This window comes from Cyclopterus lumpus, chromosome 9 (assembly GCF_009769545.1).
Source record: "Cyclopterus lumpus isolate fCycLum1 chromosome 9, fCycLum1.pri, whole genome shotgun sequence".
Classification (NCBI taxonomy): domain Eukaryota; kingdom Metazoa; phylum Chordata; class Actinopteri; order Perciformes; family Cyclopteridae; genus Cyclopterus; species Cyclopterus lumpus.
Window position 1 is genome coordinate 9,418,774 of NC_046974.1, and position 19,105 is coordinate 9,437,878.

General features: G+C 41.4%; 1 protein-coding gene across 1 annotated transcript in view; it reads right to left on the minus strand.

Annotated features, from left to right (window-relative positions):
* The window catches only part of zdhhc8b (zinc finger DHHC-type palmitoyltransferase 8b), a 53,450-nt gene extending 37,882 nt beyond the window's left edge, over positions 1-15,568 (minus strand). The window contains 1 exon segment of the mRNA XM_034541067.1: positions 15,286-15,568. Coding sequence (XP_034396958.1) covers positions 15,286-15,389 — 104 coding nt within the window. The 5' untranslated portion in view covers positions 15,390-15,568.
* Between the last annotated feature and the right edge of the window lie 3,537 nt (positions 15,569-19,105).

Below are 19,105 nucleotides of genomic sequence, written 5' to 3' on the forward strand. Positions count from 1 at the left end.
CACACACACACACACACACACACACACACACACACACACACACACACACACACACACACACACACACACACACACACACACACACACACACACACACACACACACACACACACACACACACACACACACACACACGATAGAGCAGTAAGCACTCGTATCATGCATTAAGGGTCTGTGAGAGTGTGAGAAGAAATGATGCTTAGTTGTATGGTTAGAGCTCTACACTGGTTTGCAAATGCGCTGACAAATAATTAAAATCTTCGTTGAAGTTCTATACTAAAACTTTACTTTTGCTCTTCTATTGGAGGTATGTGTAGCAGCTGAGGACACGTCATCCTCTTGAACAGTGATTAAAAGATGATGAGCACCCAAATGAAACCAGAAACTGTCAGCAAGCCTTATAAGTGGTTCCTCTGCACTGTGAGGAAAGTGACAGATGACTGCTTACTGCACCTCTTTGCATCCAAAGTGATATTTACTCTCCTTTTAGCTCAGCACTGAGGGGAACTGCAGACTTGGTTGATAATTCTTGGTGGGCTTTTCACCGGGAGCGAAACCTTTCAATTAAATAAATGAGAACGGGCGGCACGCCCTGTTTATTGGCTCAGTGTTACACCCCACGTCAGGTCCAAATGCTCTTTGCTGAAGCCCGGAAACGTCCCGAATTCATCAAAATAGGAAGGAAAGATAAAATTCTCTGCTGACCACCACACACACTTGTGATGGGTTATAAGTGATGTTTGAGAGGGATTTATTTGTAATCAGTCTATACACTGTTTTTTAGGAAACTAACATATTACACCTTTAATATTTTCTCGTTCTCCTCTTTTCAGCTGTTTCACTGATGACCTCACAAGATCTTTCACTTGAAATCAGAAGATATTAATTAATGGCAGTCATCAGTTTCACAATAAGTGTGAACGCTGCTGACCAGAACCCAGAGCAGCAAAGACTCAGTCATACCCCTCTGCTTTTATGAACTGTCTTCATTGTATAGAGATTATATCTGAATGTAATTAGCTCCTGCTTTATGCATAACTCATTAGAGGGAAGATCAATAGCCCTGCTCATTCTGCCTGTGCTTCATTAAGCGCGCCACAAGGCATCACCTCGACAGGGCTCGACAAAGGTGTTGTACCAGCATCCTCACTCCCCGTCGACGCCGCCTCAGGGGAGAGCCACATGTCTGCAAACACTCTGCTTCAAAACACAACGTTCAGAGGAAGACAGGATCCCATGTGTGGCTGCTCCTGCTAACCCACATGCTAAGTCACATTACATTTTGAGCCCACGAGCCACAGAGAAGTGACTATACAGTGATCACACTAATGAAACGTATCGAGGTGCAGGGGGTCTCAGTATATAGTCATGTTCCTGCAGCCATGCTCAATGTCCTCGCTAATCATAGGTATTTAAAAATAAAAAGACTGGAAAGTTTGCAGGCTTTGGTGAACAAAAAAAAGTCTGATTATGCTTTTAATAGTCTTTTACACAGGCGTGTTTTTTTTTCCGCCAATGTAGATGTACTGTATACAAGGTGCAAGGTTATGCCAAGCTAAAAGGCTGATGGGAGGACTTGACCCAGAGAGTCTATTAGCAGCCTCGACCTGCTTCTCTGCTGCCATTTGGCCTCCATTGGCCTGATTCACACAGTGGGCTGCAAGATGAGCTAATGTTACTCTAATGTCTGATATCAGCACCCGGTTAAAAATTGGATAGTGACAATTGTAACATTTACACATAACTTAAACAATTTAGCTGAATGCATCAACTGTACATACACAGTTGCCCATTTTTGTACATTTACAAAGATATGTCACAGTACACTACTGTATTTTCACTCATGTGAAAAAGTTGTTACCATAACAAATTAGGCATTACGAAGACTTTACAGAAGTCAACCTCCCTTAACATCATGACAGGCTTGTGACATTGTGCTTGGATTGATATTAGTAATGGTCTAAAAATATAATTTTGTGGGAATCTACAGTAGAAGTAGGAGGCTGATGCCTGGAGGCATGTTGGTCTTTTCAGTTTTCGTCTCTTTAGCCTCAGCTCTGCATATCTGTACAAGCGCTCTCCTCTCCAACTGCCACCACACCTCAACCCATGTGGCATTAAAGCAGGCTCCATGGGCAGCTGTCCTCACATTCCCTGTCACCCCTTGCTGAGGGATCGACCTTTTCTCAGCCTATCCAGACACAACAACACTAACTCATTGCCCATCACCGCCACAGCTGAGCTGATGTCTTCAAGGGTTCCGACTGAAACTTGACATGTGAGCTACAATTGCGTATGGGCTCCTTAAGATCTTAGCTCAGAGGTTGGGACAGCTGTACTGCTGCCTTTTTACACTATCCTGAACAATGTTATACATCGTCAGTGCTTCCTGGAGCCAGGTGTAGTTTCTGACTGCTCAGCACTTTCTTTGTGATTCCTCCACCACCTCCTCCATCTTTTGGAAACCATTCATTTGGCTTTCCATCAAATCAATCACACGGTTGTTCATGGGAGTTGTGGCTCCCTGGATGGTCATCTCTCAAGCAGTTCCTGCTCTTGGCTTCGTTAAGCCTCCCCAAACAATAATTACATCTGTCAGTCACCAAGGCCAGAGACCAAATTGCACGGTTTACTTCCTGTGGCAATGCCAACTGTGAGCTGCACTCTTATGTAGTTAATCCATCTTATTTAATGCATGGATATTACTTTGAGCTTCATCATGATGAAGAAATGCATTTACTTTTAAAGTATCCTCAGGGATACTGTAAGTTCATACATTTTAAAACAAAAAGTGTTTCAAAATAGTACTGTGATGATGGAAAAATAGTTTTGAGAGTTTGAAGAAATAAATCTGAAATCAGGAAAGAAAGCTTGTAAAGCAAAATGTGACAGAGTTGCCAAGGAAGACCTAAAACTCCCTAATAGCATTCTGCACACATTCTCAAGGGGAACTTCTGAATTTGCCCTGCGCATTAGTGGCGGCAGAAATATGCTCAGGAATGCTGGTGCTTGTCGCAGAGAAGTGCCCCGACCATGAATGATTTCATTAACAATGAGCAAGACATATCGCGCAAGCAGGGCAAAACCCACAGGCACATTAAGGGGGCTTTAACCTGCCCCAGAGAGAAGATAAAAAAAAACATATCTACGCAGACATTTTCCCTTGTCACAAACTGGAAGCAGAGACCCGATCATGGCATAGTGCTTTGGGACATGAATCATCCTTACAGGTGTTTGTACAACACTTATCACTGGGAAGCCAACCTGTCTGGCAGATTAAAACTCCCAGAGAGGTGAATATACTGTTGCTGGGCCAACATCTTCACAAAACACATTGCAGAGGAAGATGTTCGGGATCAGAATGTAGAATGAATTAAGGAGGGCAGAGAGAACAGAGCCTTGTATCAAGATCAATAAAACAAACCATCTGATACTCACACTGCAAAATATTCAGAGATGCTAAAAGCCAGCATGCTCACAGGAATAATGCAAAGATGTACATTATTACTGCTGCATTATTAAAAATATGTGGGTGAAGTGGAACTGAAGAAGAGTTTCTGTTGGAGATAGGAGGGTCTTGAGATACTGAGCTAAGTAAATACGGTCCACTTGGAGTATCTGGTAAACTGCACATTGAAAGACATTGAACACCATGTAACACGCAGCGGGAAAGGAACGTACCACAACTAGAGATGAAGGTGTTCCAGTCACATCTATTATTTGGAGTCACTACTTTATGTTACTTTAGGTAACATAAATGTGTCAGTGTAGATTTGGGGATCGGCACTCCGCCTTTGTAAGCAGGGTGACCCGGATGATACCGTTTAAACAATTGAGGGATCAGCTGGATTTGGCAGGGTGGCTAATAGTTCCCCAGAAGTTTAATCAGGACGTTAGCAATTATTCACACTGCTGAGAATGCGCATGACGGCAGTAGGGATGGGGGCGGGGTGCTGTGCAGCAGACTTTGAGAACAACAAAGTCTGCTGCTGATGTCAGATCTGATCAAATGGTTTGAGCCTGCTGAACTAACTGGGTGCAGCCAGGTCACTACATTAAATCAACGCAATGTGCCAGTCGGATTAAGGCTCCAACTAAAATCCAAATTTAGAGTGGCACTATGATGTGGCACTGAATCCATGGCGGTCTGTGCCCTGACACCTAAGGGCTCTGTTGAAGTTCATCACTTATTTGGCTTCAGGTCTGTTGATATTTTTCCCTTGGCAGCCAGAGTACAATGTTGCCTGTGCAGTATAGCCATTGTGTGAGTTATGAGGTTGTATTAGCTGTTTTACTAAAAAAGGTCAGGCTCTAGGTTCTAGCTCATCTCTCAAGATGGCTCAATTCAATCAATTCCCCCGAGACAAGGGGCAAAACAAACAGAAAACACCCTCCTCAGCCTGGAAGAGATAAGCTTGGATGAAGCTCCTTACCTGGGACTTTAAGTTAGTTAGCGGACTTAAAGCACTTGAGGCTGCACAATGACATGGCACACTACCTAACGTCCAGACCAGCGCTTAGGCTATTCACCAAGAACCGCCCATCTTATTTACAGTTGCCACGTGTGTCAAGCTTTCCAATCTCTGCACGTATGCAGTTTACATGTTCTTCCCGTGGCAGCGTGGGATTCATCCGGGTTCTTCTGCTTCCTCCCACAGATCAAAGACATGCATGCTTAGGTTAATTGGAGACCCTACAATAGCCCGCAGGTGTGAATGGTTGTCTGTCTGCAATAAACTGGCGACCTGTCCAGGGTGAACCCTGCCTTGGCCCAATGTCAGCTGGGATTGGCTCCAGCATCCCCATATAAGATAAGCGGTTTGGATAATTAAATGGTGGCAAACCACTTAAATAATGGGTTCTTGATTTCATAGACAAGAGCAAGCTTCTCAGTTGTAGACAATTTTAAGCTCTAGCTAGCTAGCTAGCTAATCAAGCTAACGTAGGCTCCATGAGTTAGTTGACAGTCTCCAGCATCAGCATTGTTATTGTATTGCTGTGTAGAGCTAGTTAGTGCTAGTATTCTACGTATGGTAAGGAAAGCCGCTGTTTGGCTGCTTGGCTGATTCGTTTAGTTTTAACGGCTCGGGGTTGTGGCCTAAACATTGATGTTTAGGCCTAAACATTGATGTTTAGGCCACAACCCCACATGAGGACATTTTATTACTTAACCTGTAACCCTAGAAAACCTCTATATAACCTTGTTAGTAAATGATGTGCTCCTTGGCCTTCAAAGTAATGCGGATTCCCCCAAGGACTATTACCCTAAGACAAGAGGCCAAACAAGCAGAACACATCCTCTCCCTGGAAGAGATACGGCAGACATATTGAGGTATGCAGAACCACATAGCCCAGTGCCTGATAAAAACAACCAGACCACTCAATTAAATGACATTAAAAGTTAAAAGTGCCATGTACATAACAATAATAAAGCCAGTGGACAGCTTACTGTAGTTTCTGTTTGCATTTCACTCTCTCCAAAAGGAGTATGAGTGAGAAGTGAAGCCTCCTCTCTTTGTTTTGCAGTCAAATATAGATCAACTATGATTTGCTTTACATGGATAACATTCACACAACAATCGCAGACCTTTCTGCAGAATTGTGTACACAGCTGGGCCAAGTATAGCAGAGGAAATCCACAGCTTAGAGCTGGCTGGGATGCTCTCCAGCAAAGGGTTGAGAGCACTGCCTCTGTCAGATGTGGTCAACAACTTCCTTCCCTATCATCAAGGGTGTAAATTCACTACACATTTTTTTAAAGAATATCTGCCAAATTGGGTAATAAGAATAGCTCATCTGTACGAGTGGGTCTTTTACTGGTTTGCGACGATAGCTGAATAAAACAATCCATGGAACAAAAAATGTAAGTCACTTAAAGTATTGAAACTGGATGACGTGGAACCTCCAATTGAGTCCACATTCTGACCTTTCAAAACTAGCTTCATTATTCAAATTGTGACAGATATTTATCTCCATAGGACAGTCAGACACGCTCTATTAGGTGGAAATGGACCTGGAATCCACAGAGAATGGTGATGGCCTGAGGGCTGAATACATTTGTGCATTGTGAATTTAACCTCATTCTAAAATATCCTCACTGTCAAGCATGATGCCATTATTTTTTAAATAGACATTTGGCAAAAGGATAACCCAGTAACTGGTTGGAGTATGGATGCGCTCCACCAAACTGATTCACTGGGGTTTACCTTCTGTCTTTGTATTCTGGCTGTAGCTTAGCATGTTGGCAGGGTTTTAATAGACAAACAAACCTGTTTAGTCCAGCACAAAAAAATAGATGACGTGGCCGTATTTGCTTTATGAGGGTTGTTGCCAGAGGAGTCCATTGCACTTTCAGATATGAGAGTGGATGATGGAGAGTGGGTGAAAGCTAAAACAGCTTGGATGGAAGGTAGCAGCTAATGCAAAACACGATGAACCATCCATCCATTTTCAATACCGCTTATCCTCATTAGGGTCGCGGGGGCGCTGGAGCCTATCCCAGCTGACATAGGGCGAAGGCAGGGGACACCCTGTACAGGCCGCCAGTCCATCGAGGGCACATGTAGGGACATACAACCATTCACTCTCACATTCACACCTATGGGCAATTTACACGATGAACCACTGAATATATTTTTGTCTGCCGTTTAAAGCTATAAAAAATAAAACACACAATTCCTTGGTTGTCACAAAAATATACCAAACTATATTCTGTGTGCTATGGCCTATCTTCTATGTATATATGAACAAGAAAGGATATATCTATAAGTACATGACATTTGGCAGTTTATGCTCCAATAAATATCAATATTTATCTGATGTCTATTCATAAACTGTCCAGAGTGGTGTGAAATAATAGCATGTGACAGATGTGACAGGATAAGGTCGCCTTTACAGTGAACTACAAAGAGAAAGTCACACAGAGGCGAGTCTGGCCGGAGCCCCCTGGATCCATGGCTTCAAAGACGAGAGCGACCACTTATATTTATAGAATGTCACATCACGCAAACCCATCACACGGCTATATAAGAACAATATCAGATTTATATATCAGAATATATATATATATATATATATATATATATAAATATATATACACATACACACACACAGGTCTATAGCTCAATGGTTGAACTCTACTACACAGATGAATGGAGAGGGGCTTTGTCTGCTGTGCCCCCTCATCTCCACCGACTTCTAAAGCTACACACTTCAATAGTGGCAGAGATGCAGAATACCTGCCTTATAAATCACAGTCTGCCTGTCTGAGATGGACACCGCTTCACTCTTGTAAACACTGGGAGGCTTGACTTGCAACATACTACCTGCTCTCTCAGAAAGCCACTCTGGCTGAGGGTGTTAAGACATAGACCTCTGTTTCTACTTGTTACCAGTCACGGTCTCCCTCTGGCAAAACAACCTGAGGGGAACAGGGTGGAGACACCGTTGGAGGGAGAGGCTGGAGGTCTAAATTAATCCCACATGTTCCCCAAGAGGAGTTTTTCCAGGCGTCCTCGGTTTACTCGGCTGGTGGAGTACAGCGAACTCTGAGAGCACCTCGCTGCACTTTCCCGCACTTTTGGTGCACATGGATCCATTTAGCTCAACTATGGCATCACAAGGCACCATTTACTTTTTTTGGCAAGCATCAGGGCTCCATAAAGTCACTGCTTCAGAGAAACCAAAAGGACTTTAAATAGACATCGAGGAACTCAAACTGCAGTGGGACAAAACAAATAAAATCTAAATATTCATCCAACTCTTTTGATTTCAGACATATGTAAGACTGTTCCTCTCCTTTTTAAAAGTCATATTCAATTTGTCAGATTCACTTATACTACAAAAGAGAAGAAAACCAGTTGTGAGCTTGGTGGAAAGAGGACAGGCTAATTTTAGAAAGCACTGATATCTATTTATTACTCAACATTTGCTTGAAAACCATGCAAAGGACACACTATCATTTTAATAATTGTATCACCTGCTGTAGAAGATTAGGATGTATCTGCTTTTATTCATTTATGATAAATTATGCAAATCTGCAAACAATGATCTCACCCTGTTAAAGACATATGGTCTTATGCAGATGGTTTTCTTTGAAATTAGCACTCGTTTTAAATCCTTTCACAAAACAGTGAACACATTGTATATAGTGTGAATAATTATGCAATGCATTTGTTTCAGTAACAGAACTGTAACAGTACTTTGCATTTGTTTAGTCTCAATCTTTTTTCTTAAAATGTACAACAACAAAGGAAACTACTTTATTGTACAGACATGATCATTAAAATACATAACAACATAATAACTGTGTTTATCTTGTAGAGTAGGTGACAGCAATGTTGATTTTGTTGATAATTACAGAAGAACCAAATCAAGGGAAACTTGACTTGGCCTGAAGCTTGAGGTCATTTAAAGTTGTCACTGGTTTGTGTGGCACGTAGCGTTGGCAGTTGCCCTGCTCTAGGATACATTGAGCCCCAGGGAAGAGGATCTGTCAGCATTATCTTAACCTAGTTGTCAAGCAGTGACAGGAGGGCTGGGATTGGAATGAGATTAGAAGATCTGGCCTTTTCTTCTCTGGGCCTCTTTCACTCATCAATACCGATGGCGGCAGTCTGCCCCGACTGTATGAAAGCTCTTCTAGCAGTCGGCTGCTCGGGCCCACTTGAACCACGATGGAGGGAAGACCAGGTGGCAGTTCAAGATTACCTGTCTCTTTAGAGTAAGTTTGCCTTTGTCGAAATAACAAATAATATTAATGTTATTTTTCTGCTGCCGCCTTAGAAATCTTTACAAGGGCCTTTGTTGGACTCCTGGTCCCAGTGTGAAGCACTACTTTAGATATTTACTCTGAGGAGACACAACAGCTGGACATACCATGGCTTGACACATAGATATATGACAGCTCACTGACCGGGCGGACAGGACTGGTTTGAGTGTGTGTGTGTGTGTGTCTCTGTGTGTGTGCGTTTCATGCATTAGCTATTTGGTAAATGTTTAGCTCCAAGTTAGAGTCCCATTCAGAAAATCCTTCAGAAACCCACTCTGTGAGACCATTGATACAGTAGATCAAGACATTTGTCTAAAAGTCACATTTGATCACATCACTGTCAAATAGTCAGCAGCTACAAATATTATGAGCGGTGGAGTTCAGATTCATATCAAGCTCCCGCTAGAGTAACACAATGAGTTCTCCTGCTGTCTTCACTGTTTGAAATGAGACTTTGATTTTTGATATATGACATATTAAAAACACCCAACAGAATCCTTCCAACATTATCTCTATTTATATTTTCCTCATGTAAACACAAATTACCCAATCGATCAAACTCATTGCATGTGTTACAACCATCTCAAACTCACTCCCTTTTTGTTTAACTCTACCACAGCAGCAAGCTACATGACTTATTTTTGAATGTGAAATCTGCTCATAATGACCCACCACTAAAGACTAAAAACCAGATGAGTCTATGTATAGTGGCTCAGTAAGGCTATGATTATGTACAATAATGCCTTGAGCTCAAACATATACAGTGCATTGACTGATTAATCAAGATCAGATGAATTGAAACACTGAACTCTTATTCCTGGAATTCAATCGGTCTCTACATTAAATATCATCAGATGTCAGAGGAGTGTATCATTATAGTAGTGTCAGAGGAGTATATGATTATAGTACAGTGTCTGATGAGTGTATCATTATAGTACAGTATCTGAGGAGTAATGTTCTGCATTACAAACAAATCAAAACAGTGCTGATGGATTTAGAAAGTAACTCAGATTGATGTTACATGATGGTATCGAAGCAGCAGCGCTTCAACTGAGTTTTGCTTCTGTATTGATGAAATCAGGACATTGGCGGTTGGGACGTTCACTTAGATGTAACCGTGGTGGAACAGAGTTTTCTGACTGCCACAACATGTAGCTGCTGTAAAAAGGAAATTAGCTGTTTATTTCCACCTGGCGTATTTTCTATAAATGTGGCTTTTGTGGCTTTTTAGGACTAATTATCCACTTTGTCTCCAGTACAAACACACGCTAAATGGAAAGCTACTCACAGCCTCATACATGTAAAAAAAAACAATGTGCAAATTGATCTCGATGTAGATCCCTATGCAGTTATTCATAATGGACGTTCCAGGAAGCTTCTTTCTGTGTTTACTTTTATTCAGAAACAACCATTTAAAATTACTCTTGTAAATAAGAGCCTGTATTGCCCCACACCTCTGCTTAATTTCCACATTTAAAAGGAAATAAACCGGAGTTATCCTTTAAGGCTGTGAGACTGCAGGAGCAGAGGATTGGTGAACAATCTGTGTTGATCTTACAGGTTCACCAACACAGGCGAAAATATGCTTTCAAAAGCAATAAGGTAAAAAAAGGTAAATCTGTAAATGTTGCCTTATCTCCTACATTAGCTCAAAGAGAAATAAGACCACTTGGCTGTCACCTTAAGTACCTCCTTAGAGCAGAATTGACATAACCCTGCACTGCAATTGTTAATCTCTAGACCCTCACTCAAGGTGCCGATGAATGAGTACATACAGAGGAAATTACATCTTGATCTAATCTGAAAAAGTTAGCCGCACCGCACCAACCTAGTACTGATTTTATCCCGTTATCTCAACAAACCAGCAGTCGGCTCCACATGGATTGTATGAATAGGTTGAGGGAATATTTTTTCCTGGTGAGCTTGGGTGCCTATGGGCTACTTTTGGCCCTGTCAAGATAATAAATTGTATCCTCTGTGTGACATGAGGACAGGATGGTTCCTTATCCACCTCAGCCGAGGAGCTGAAACCTAATGCTGTGACAGTGTGTGAGGACAGAATCGTAATATTTAAGCAAATGTGTTTGATGGCAAGATGAGTGGGAGTTAAAGAGGAATACTGATGAGCTTGCCTTAAGAGCTCAAATGTCCTGCTCTCATGCGGCTCATGGAATATGTATTTTAGAAAAGCTCACTTGGGAGGTTAAAGTTGAAGTTAACATTTCTCATCATACTACACATGAGTATCATATCAGGGAGGGCGAGATTCTCTTGTTTCTTGCTTTAATAGATGCATGTTCATGAGCAGAGACACAGAAACAGCTACAAGGGCATATTCATATCATGTCAGTTGGTCATTTCCTCGACCTGAGAAATGCTCCGTCCTTGCAACATCTCAAACCTGGCAATATATCCTCATCTCACATTTGAATAAACAAACTCAACCCAAATCAGCCCCAATGTCAGTTGAGAAATATTTAACACAAGCAGCCAATACAGTGGGGCTCATAAACAGCACGGGTAGAACCAACAATTTCTTTAACTACAGTCGAAGCCACTAACGCCACACGAAAGGGAGGCAAGCGGCTCTCAAGGACACGAATACCAAGCAGTGAAGCATTAATGGTTACAAGATTGTTTACTGAACCACTCGACAAAAAGACGACAGCAGCCCCGGATACATAATCACGCGCGGGGTGGGGATTAAAATCAATGAACCGGCATTCAATTATGCTTTTAGACTTTCAATTAATAAGACGCATGGAACAGCACAATGATACATTGCAAAGTGAGAAGGGGCCGGTGAACACTGAGAGTTTGACATCATCAACACCTCTGGCCATCTGTTGAATGTAAAAGTGTCCACTCCATTTCATTTACACTATTCTTTATCTTGAGTGTTTCAACATGAGATTTTTGCATGAACTGAACAATTTGCCAGCTAATTAGTGCATCTTCAAACTAATGTATGTCAACTGCCAACTGAAAGAGAGGTCCTGTGTTTCCAAACCTAAAATCCTCTCAGGGTTTTATGTTCTCAGCAATGCCTTTTTGGCCCCCATGACCAAATGGGGGATGTTTCCCTGGGTCAGTTATGTTGAAATCATCCACATACAGGTACCTGCTGATGTTATGACCTATGCCCTCATGTTGGCCAGCAAGACAGTTTTCTTGACTTTAGACATTGATATCTCCACCACGACGTAATTGATTTTTAACATTCAAACTACATTTGACACGTCTATCTCCCTTTGTCCTTTTGAAATTTGAACTGTGAAGATAGCCCTTACCAATCTCTTACAATGAGGACCCTAGGAATATAGGGATGACCCCAACTTCAAATATCAAGCTCCCTGTAACATAAATAAATAGCATAGTATAGTATTTAATGTAGAAAAATCTTCATAAGTAAGCCTTCCTTCAGCTTTTATTAACAATATTTAATTTTAAGAGTCATTAAGCTAACGCTATCTTCAATTGGCCATACCACTAAGTATGTGGATGTGGTGGAAAGTTCCTGTACTGTGTAAATAGGTAACTATATACTGGGCTTCTGTATAATTAACCCTGTAAACAACTCTATATTTAAACATGTATGTACCATAACCTAAAGGGTTAAATATATGAGCACTTGTTTTAGCAGCGTATCATCCCCCCTCTTTCCGATGTTTTGACAACTCTGCACTCTCTCAACTAAAATAGGAAATACCTTTAGAAATCTCTTTAGGAACCTCGGAGTGGAGCACAAATGCAAAACAATGCATTGGGTAGGTTCTGAATGAAGGACGACTCAAGCGATATACGTATAGTGAAAAGGAGGAAACAGATGTGGAAGCTGAAGATTAGATTCCTGACAGGCTTATTCTCATGTGCAGCCCTGCTCTCAGCCTGGTGATGACAGCTCCACCACGGACTACCTCGCTCATAATTCACCTTCACGGAGAAAAGAAACTTCTGAACCAAGGTCTCTTCCAGATGATCAATTGATAGTTCACACACATTTTCCAAGCATACTCTTAAGTTTGGACTATTATCTTGGCAACACATGATAATGGCCTGCCTTGCAGTTCAGTGTCCTGGACAGGTTTTTCTTTTGGCATATGGTCAAGAGCAGTGAGGGATTACTTAAGGTAAAAGAAAGCTTTTTCAGTGCAGCCATACATACACGCAGGCACACATTTAGACATGGGGAGGGGTCTAAGCTACTGTATAATATAATCTAGTTATAGATAATATTATGATGGCTAAACCATGACTAAAAGCTTAATGTATCATCAGTATTATGTGTGATGAGTCGTGGTCATGCTGTGGAGATATAAATAATTCTGTACCAATTTGTTGTAATTCAATCTCTGTGAGAAACACAAACTGTCAGGCATCATAAGCCCAACACAGTAACACAGTATGGACTGGTGCTGGTTTGTGTGAGTCGGTTCTGTACCCAAGTCTCATCTTCCGTTGCCCAAATGACACCAAGTGGCCTGCTGGCAACAACAGTTGGGCCTTCAACATATGCGGCCTAAAAATAAAAAAAAGATGTGTGTCCCTGGCTCTCTGCTGTATGAATGTTTATGATGGACTGAGTATAGTTATTTAACCCCTGCATGTCTAAGCTTGTGGTTGCCAAACAAAGTAGGCAACATTTAAAAAAATATCCCACTTCCGCACGTGTTATATGTTATTCTGGTTATTAAAATGTAGATACCACACCACTCTTCTATGGTTTGTGGTGGAAACGTGTAGCTTAGCTCTCCAGTCAACGACACGGCTAGACTGGGTTCAACATGATGGACTCGCTGTGCATTTGAGAATGAGGAGACATGGCCTAGTTTGGATGTGCACTGCTCCCCAGGGGGTTCCATTATGTGCGACTCAATCCTCTGGACCTTTTACTGAGAAATGAAGGCGCAACCGAGTAATGTCTTAATCCTCACCCTTGAACCATCTGCTGGGGGGGATAGACCGTGATGTATACAACGCAAGCAAAAGTACAGCTACGATTAAAATTTTTTTTTAAAAATCTGAATCTGATCTCTTAATAAATCAATACACATTCTTACCACAGCAAGGCTTGTAAATCAGTTAATTTGTTAATGCAAAGCCCTAGACACCAAGGAGTGCCGGGATTTTTAAAGCTAAAATCCGACCTAACGACGCAACCCACAAACACCATATGTCTCCTTCCGTCTCGGTCATTGACCTGAGGCTGAGAATGCAAAACCACTTAAGGTGCAGCCTAAGCATTTTCTGTGTCTTCCTGCATTTTCTCATTAAAACAAGTAAAGAACACATTTGCATCCAACACAGATCCGTGTCAAAAAGCAATATTATTATTTACTGATACAAAACACACAATCTTGGATTTTAAAAAAAGAAGCAATTATTGGAGATATATGAAGTGAAAAGAAAAAAATGGAATGGAATAAATGTAATACCAATATAAAACACCTTAAACTTAAAACAGAGTTGTCAGCAGTTTTATACTTTGGCAGACAACATGACTGCAGAGGCTAAAGGTTGAATGAACTTTCCCAATAGTCCTCAGTCTTGATCAGAGGACTCCCAACATGAGTGTTAAACCCCTCTCTGGGGAACTGATAATTCACCTGGGGATCAGCACTAGAGGAAAGAGACCGGACACATCACTCGCTCTGCTATTATCGCCCAACCTGCAGTGAAAGCCCTTTATTAAATTCATAACACTCACTTCCTCTTTCATCATATGGAGGGTTCTGGGACGATGATGCTGGCTGACACTGTAGGTGCCTGATTATGTTATCATCCTGATTGCAGATGGTGTGGACAAACAAACTGTCACCTGTTTGTCAGAACAGAGAAATTCACTAAAAGTGAATTCATATCTGTTTTTTGAGTAAGAACCTGTATATCTGGATGGCCCATAATCCCTCTCTCCTCCAAAAAGGAAAACCTAAATGTCTGTGGAGGCTACACATATGGTGACACATGGCGGAAGATGCAATCAAAACCAAAGAGGAGGACTCCTGAAGCTTCCCATGACCAGAACGGCTCTTGATGGGTTGTGTGACACTGTACCAACCGAGTGAGCATGAACCACACACACACAACCGCCTGCTGGGCCAATGCAACCATTTTAATTGCATCAACAACTGCCTGCGGCATTTCTTCAAAGGAAAGTGAGTAACTGGGGCCTAAACTGTGGTCTCCTGCACGAGAATAGCGACGCTAAACTTGCACGGCTTATTGGAAGTTTGCCGAGCAGGTTTTAGCCTCTATGCTGGACGGTCTGTCGGAGGCTGCACGTGAAGGCACCATTTCAGGACCGCTAGTTGTGTCTCTATAACAATCACTTATTCTAGCCAAGTGACTGAATCCAGCCATGCAAACTTCGAGCTGCACATGATCCACTCCTGTCTGTGTAGTCTAGTGGACACACACACACACACACACACACACACACACGCACACACACGAACAGTGGCGGAAAACCCCGGCATGCGACGAATGAGAGAGAACAAGGAGCGATGCAAACTTACGTGAAAACGAAAAATAAAGTGGTCGATCCCACAAGGAGTGTGGCAGCAGTGGACACTGGGATGTATTTGGTGGGTTTAAATCTCTTTCCAGCGCTGTTGGGCATTCTGTAATTTCCACATTCCTCAATTATTTATTCCGTTTGGAGTGGTATGTAGAAAAAAAAAAGGGGGGGGTCCAGTGTGCAATGTATATGCCTCTCTGTGTCTTTTAAAGGTACGTCTCTGCTATGTTGAAGCCGCATAGATCCTGAGATAGAGAGGCAGGAATACACAGCGCTGGAAATCCCACCCTCACAATCCAGCCCACTGGTGAGGTCACTGAACCGCTTGAAAAGGTGGAGCCTCCGTGCAAAGCCTGCAAGTCTCTTCGGAAGTAAATGGTCGCGTCTCGTCACTCTGCCGGGAGATCTCGCGAATTGAGATAATTACATTCGTCTCACAAATGCTCACCGACTCTTATCAATATCGATGTGTATTAAATCAATGGGGAAATCAAAATGTCTCTCGCAGTTTAAGAAGTCTGTAGTCCGGCGTTGGCTCTGGTCCTCAAGAGGCAAGCGGTCTCCAAACTTCACCGAGAATCTTGGCAGTTTATTAATGTCGCTTCATCTCCAAGCGGACACGCGTGGAAAAAAAACAGGCATGGTTGTTTTTACAGAAAGTTGACTTCTATTCTTAAATTCGCTATGATTATTGCAATAGATATCTATGTACATGTAAGTAGCCTCAAATGACTTTCCCCATACCCGCCAGTCACCTATCACCAACAAGAGACTTTACATGTTCCTGTGGGATGTACGTTGTGTCGCAGAAGCTCACTAGTTTGGCCCCACTGAAGTGCTGCGTGTTGAATGGGTTTTACAGAAAGGAATAATCAGGGCAATTCCGCTGGAGCTACTCCTGTGGATTTAGGGACCACAGCGCCCTCAAGTGGCTCGTGTTGGGATCTATGCAGACCGGGCGGGGGTGGGGAGAGGAAGTTGTCATCGTTGCGGCAAAGGGGAAATGGAAGTGATTGGAGCATGGGGGGGAGTGAGAGAAGTCATTACATGCTCACTCTTCCATGTAGGAAGGTTTGGTTCTAAAATGACAAAAGTATAACAAATAAATACTTGCAACTATGTTGCAAATTAACCATATACATCAAATATCAGAGAAAACAAACAACATTAAATACATTTGTGTCAATAACCTAGATAATGATCAAAGACACAGGCAAATATAACTAACTATATGGTTTAAATACACCTATACTGCCATCTACTGGTAGAAAGGGGAAACACTTTTACTCTGCGGTCCCTCAAGAAACAACAAAGATGGAAACATAGTTGAGTGCGAACAGCAACAACTCTGCAAACATGCTCCATGCGGCCCATGTTTATTTATTTTATTCTAATGTTACCTTGGTATGTGTTTGCATCATAGACTGTAAATAAGACTTTCTTGCCTACGATACTTCTATTGCCGTGGCTTTTATTCCGGTCACCAGCCCTGCTCTGCGTGTCTCTTTAAAAGAAAAAACAAAGACGCTAGATAATGATCAAAGACAGGTAAATATAACTAAATGTATGGTTTACACTTATACAGGCCTCCTCTTCGCTCCTGGTGTGACAACACTTACTTACTCACCATGTGAAATATTTTATATAAATAAAATAAAAAAAGTGAACTCTGTCCTCAGGTTAAAGTTAAACCTCAGATATGATGACCCCTAGCTGGTTTTAGATTAAATACAGGAACTAAAGCAGACCAGGTGATTTTGTTCCAGATGACAGGTTTAAAATAATCTCAACCTTAAACTGCAGTTTACGTACATCTTGTGATCAATGTGTTCCATTTGTACGGTGAGTTAGGGTACATTTCTTTTGTCTCGTTTGACTTTTGTCTTGTTATTTTTGATGGTCAGAGTCCACGATCTATTGACTCCATTATAGGACAACGATTTGGATGAAACTGTGACCCAAATTCTGCAGCAACATCCCAACACTGGATACACAATGATGGTTGGGCACTTGAATGCACAAGGCATACGTATACAATTTAAGGGACAGCAGTCATTATAATTTGTTCTGTGGTTATTTACCTATATGCTGGTATTTGGTCTACTTGTTGATTCCCTCGCAATGTGGTGAACGACAGCTTAACTTCGTACCAGTCTGGATTTTATGTTACTTTAGAATTTACTGCCAGATCGGGGGATGCTTTACTTGTTTTCTTCCAGTGCACCATATCTGTGCATTGTTTATTGCATTGAATCAAATCCATTAAAGTTCTTGCACATAAACATCAGTATTACATGTCTTGTGCCAGCATTGAAATGAAGAGTAAAACTGGTTGGTTCTTTGGACTTTAAAATATTTTGAAAGTGACACTTTCTCTATTGGATTTGTTTACAGTTAAGCAGTGACTTTTAATTACTGAGTTTTAATTTGATTACTGATACGCATTGTAGAAATGGTTATATGTATGCATACGCACAAAATTACAAAGGACTCATCTCTGTACTTGTTTTGTTAGACCTTAGAGCTGCGTTCAACCCCATTGACCATGACATCCTATTACAGAGACTGGATCAGTCGATTGACATTTCAGGTATTACAATTTGTATTTGTAAACGATGAAGCCTCAATGACCACCAACGTTAATCAGAGTTCCACAAGGTCATTTTATTTACCATATATATATGCTTCCTTTTGGCATTATTATCAGGACACACTCCATAAACTTTCATTGTTATGCAGATGATATTCAATTATATCTATCGATCAAACCAGAGGAGACCAACCAGCTCGCTAAACTTCAAGCATGTCTAAAAGACATAAAAACATGGATGACCTGCAACTTCCTGGTGTTAAACTCAGAAAAAACTGAAGTTATTTTACTCGGCCCTGAACACCTGAGATCAATTATCTGGTGATGTGGTTTCTGTAGATGGTAAAATCTCGTCTAAAAAAGATGCAGAAAAGCTGGTTCACACGTCTTCTAGACTAGAATATTGCAACTCCTTATATTGCTTCTATCCATCCGGGGAGAGGGATCCTCCTCTGTTGCTCTCCTGAAGGTTTCTTCCCTTTTTTCCCTGTGAAAAGGTTTTTTTTGGGGAGATTTTCCTGATCCGATGTGAGGTCCTGGGACAGGGATGTCGTACGTGTACAGATTGTAAAGCCCTCTGAGGCCAATTTGTAATTTTGGGCTATACAAAATAAATTCAATAATGCAGTCTGTGGTACCCGCTGCACGTTACATGTGGCAAACAGAAGACTGAACAGGAATTCACACATTACTGGCAGGAGCATTAGTCATCCATTCAAACATTTATCAAAACTAACACTTTGTAAAAGATGGCAATACAAACGCTCTTCAATTCTATGCCAATACACTGCCGTTGAAAAGTTCGTCATCAGCTCTTGTAGAGATGGTTCTCTGCTACGGGAAAAATCCAACTTAATGTCAAGCAAGTCTCAATTGTTTTAAAAGCCTATCTTTGCATTTTAAAATGACAACATATTCAATCAAAGCTGAAATTAACATACGTGTATACAGTGTATTATTTTCCGGCGTGTGTACTGCAAACACATCTTGACTTTTAAAATGATTGCACCCTTTGGACAAAGGATTAGAGACGCTATGGAATGTTTATGATGTTGGTTGTCTGGGGTAGAGAAAAAGAGTTTCCCAGTACTTTAAGCTTTATTTTTACCATGCACATTTTAGTTTATGGACATGCAAAGTTGAAAGTTGTATAATGATACATTCTGGGATCCAACTTGTAAATCTGTATAAACTAGTACAGAATTATGAACAAAAATCTGACAATTGA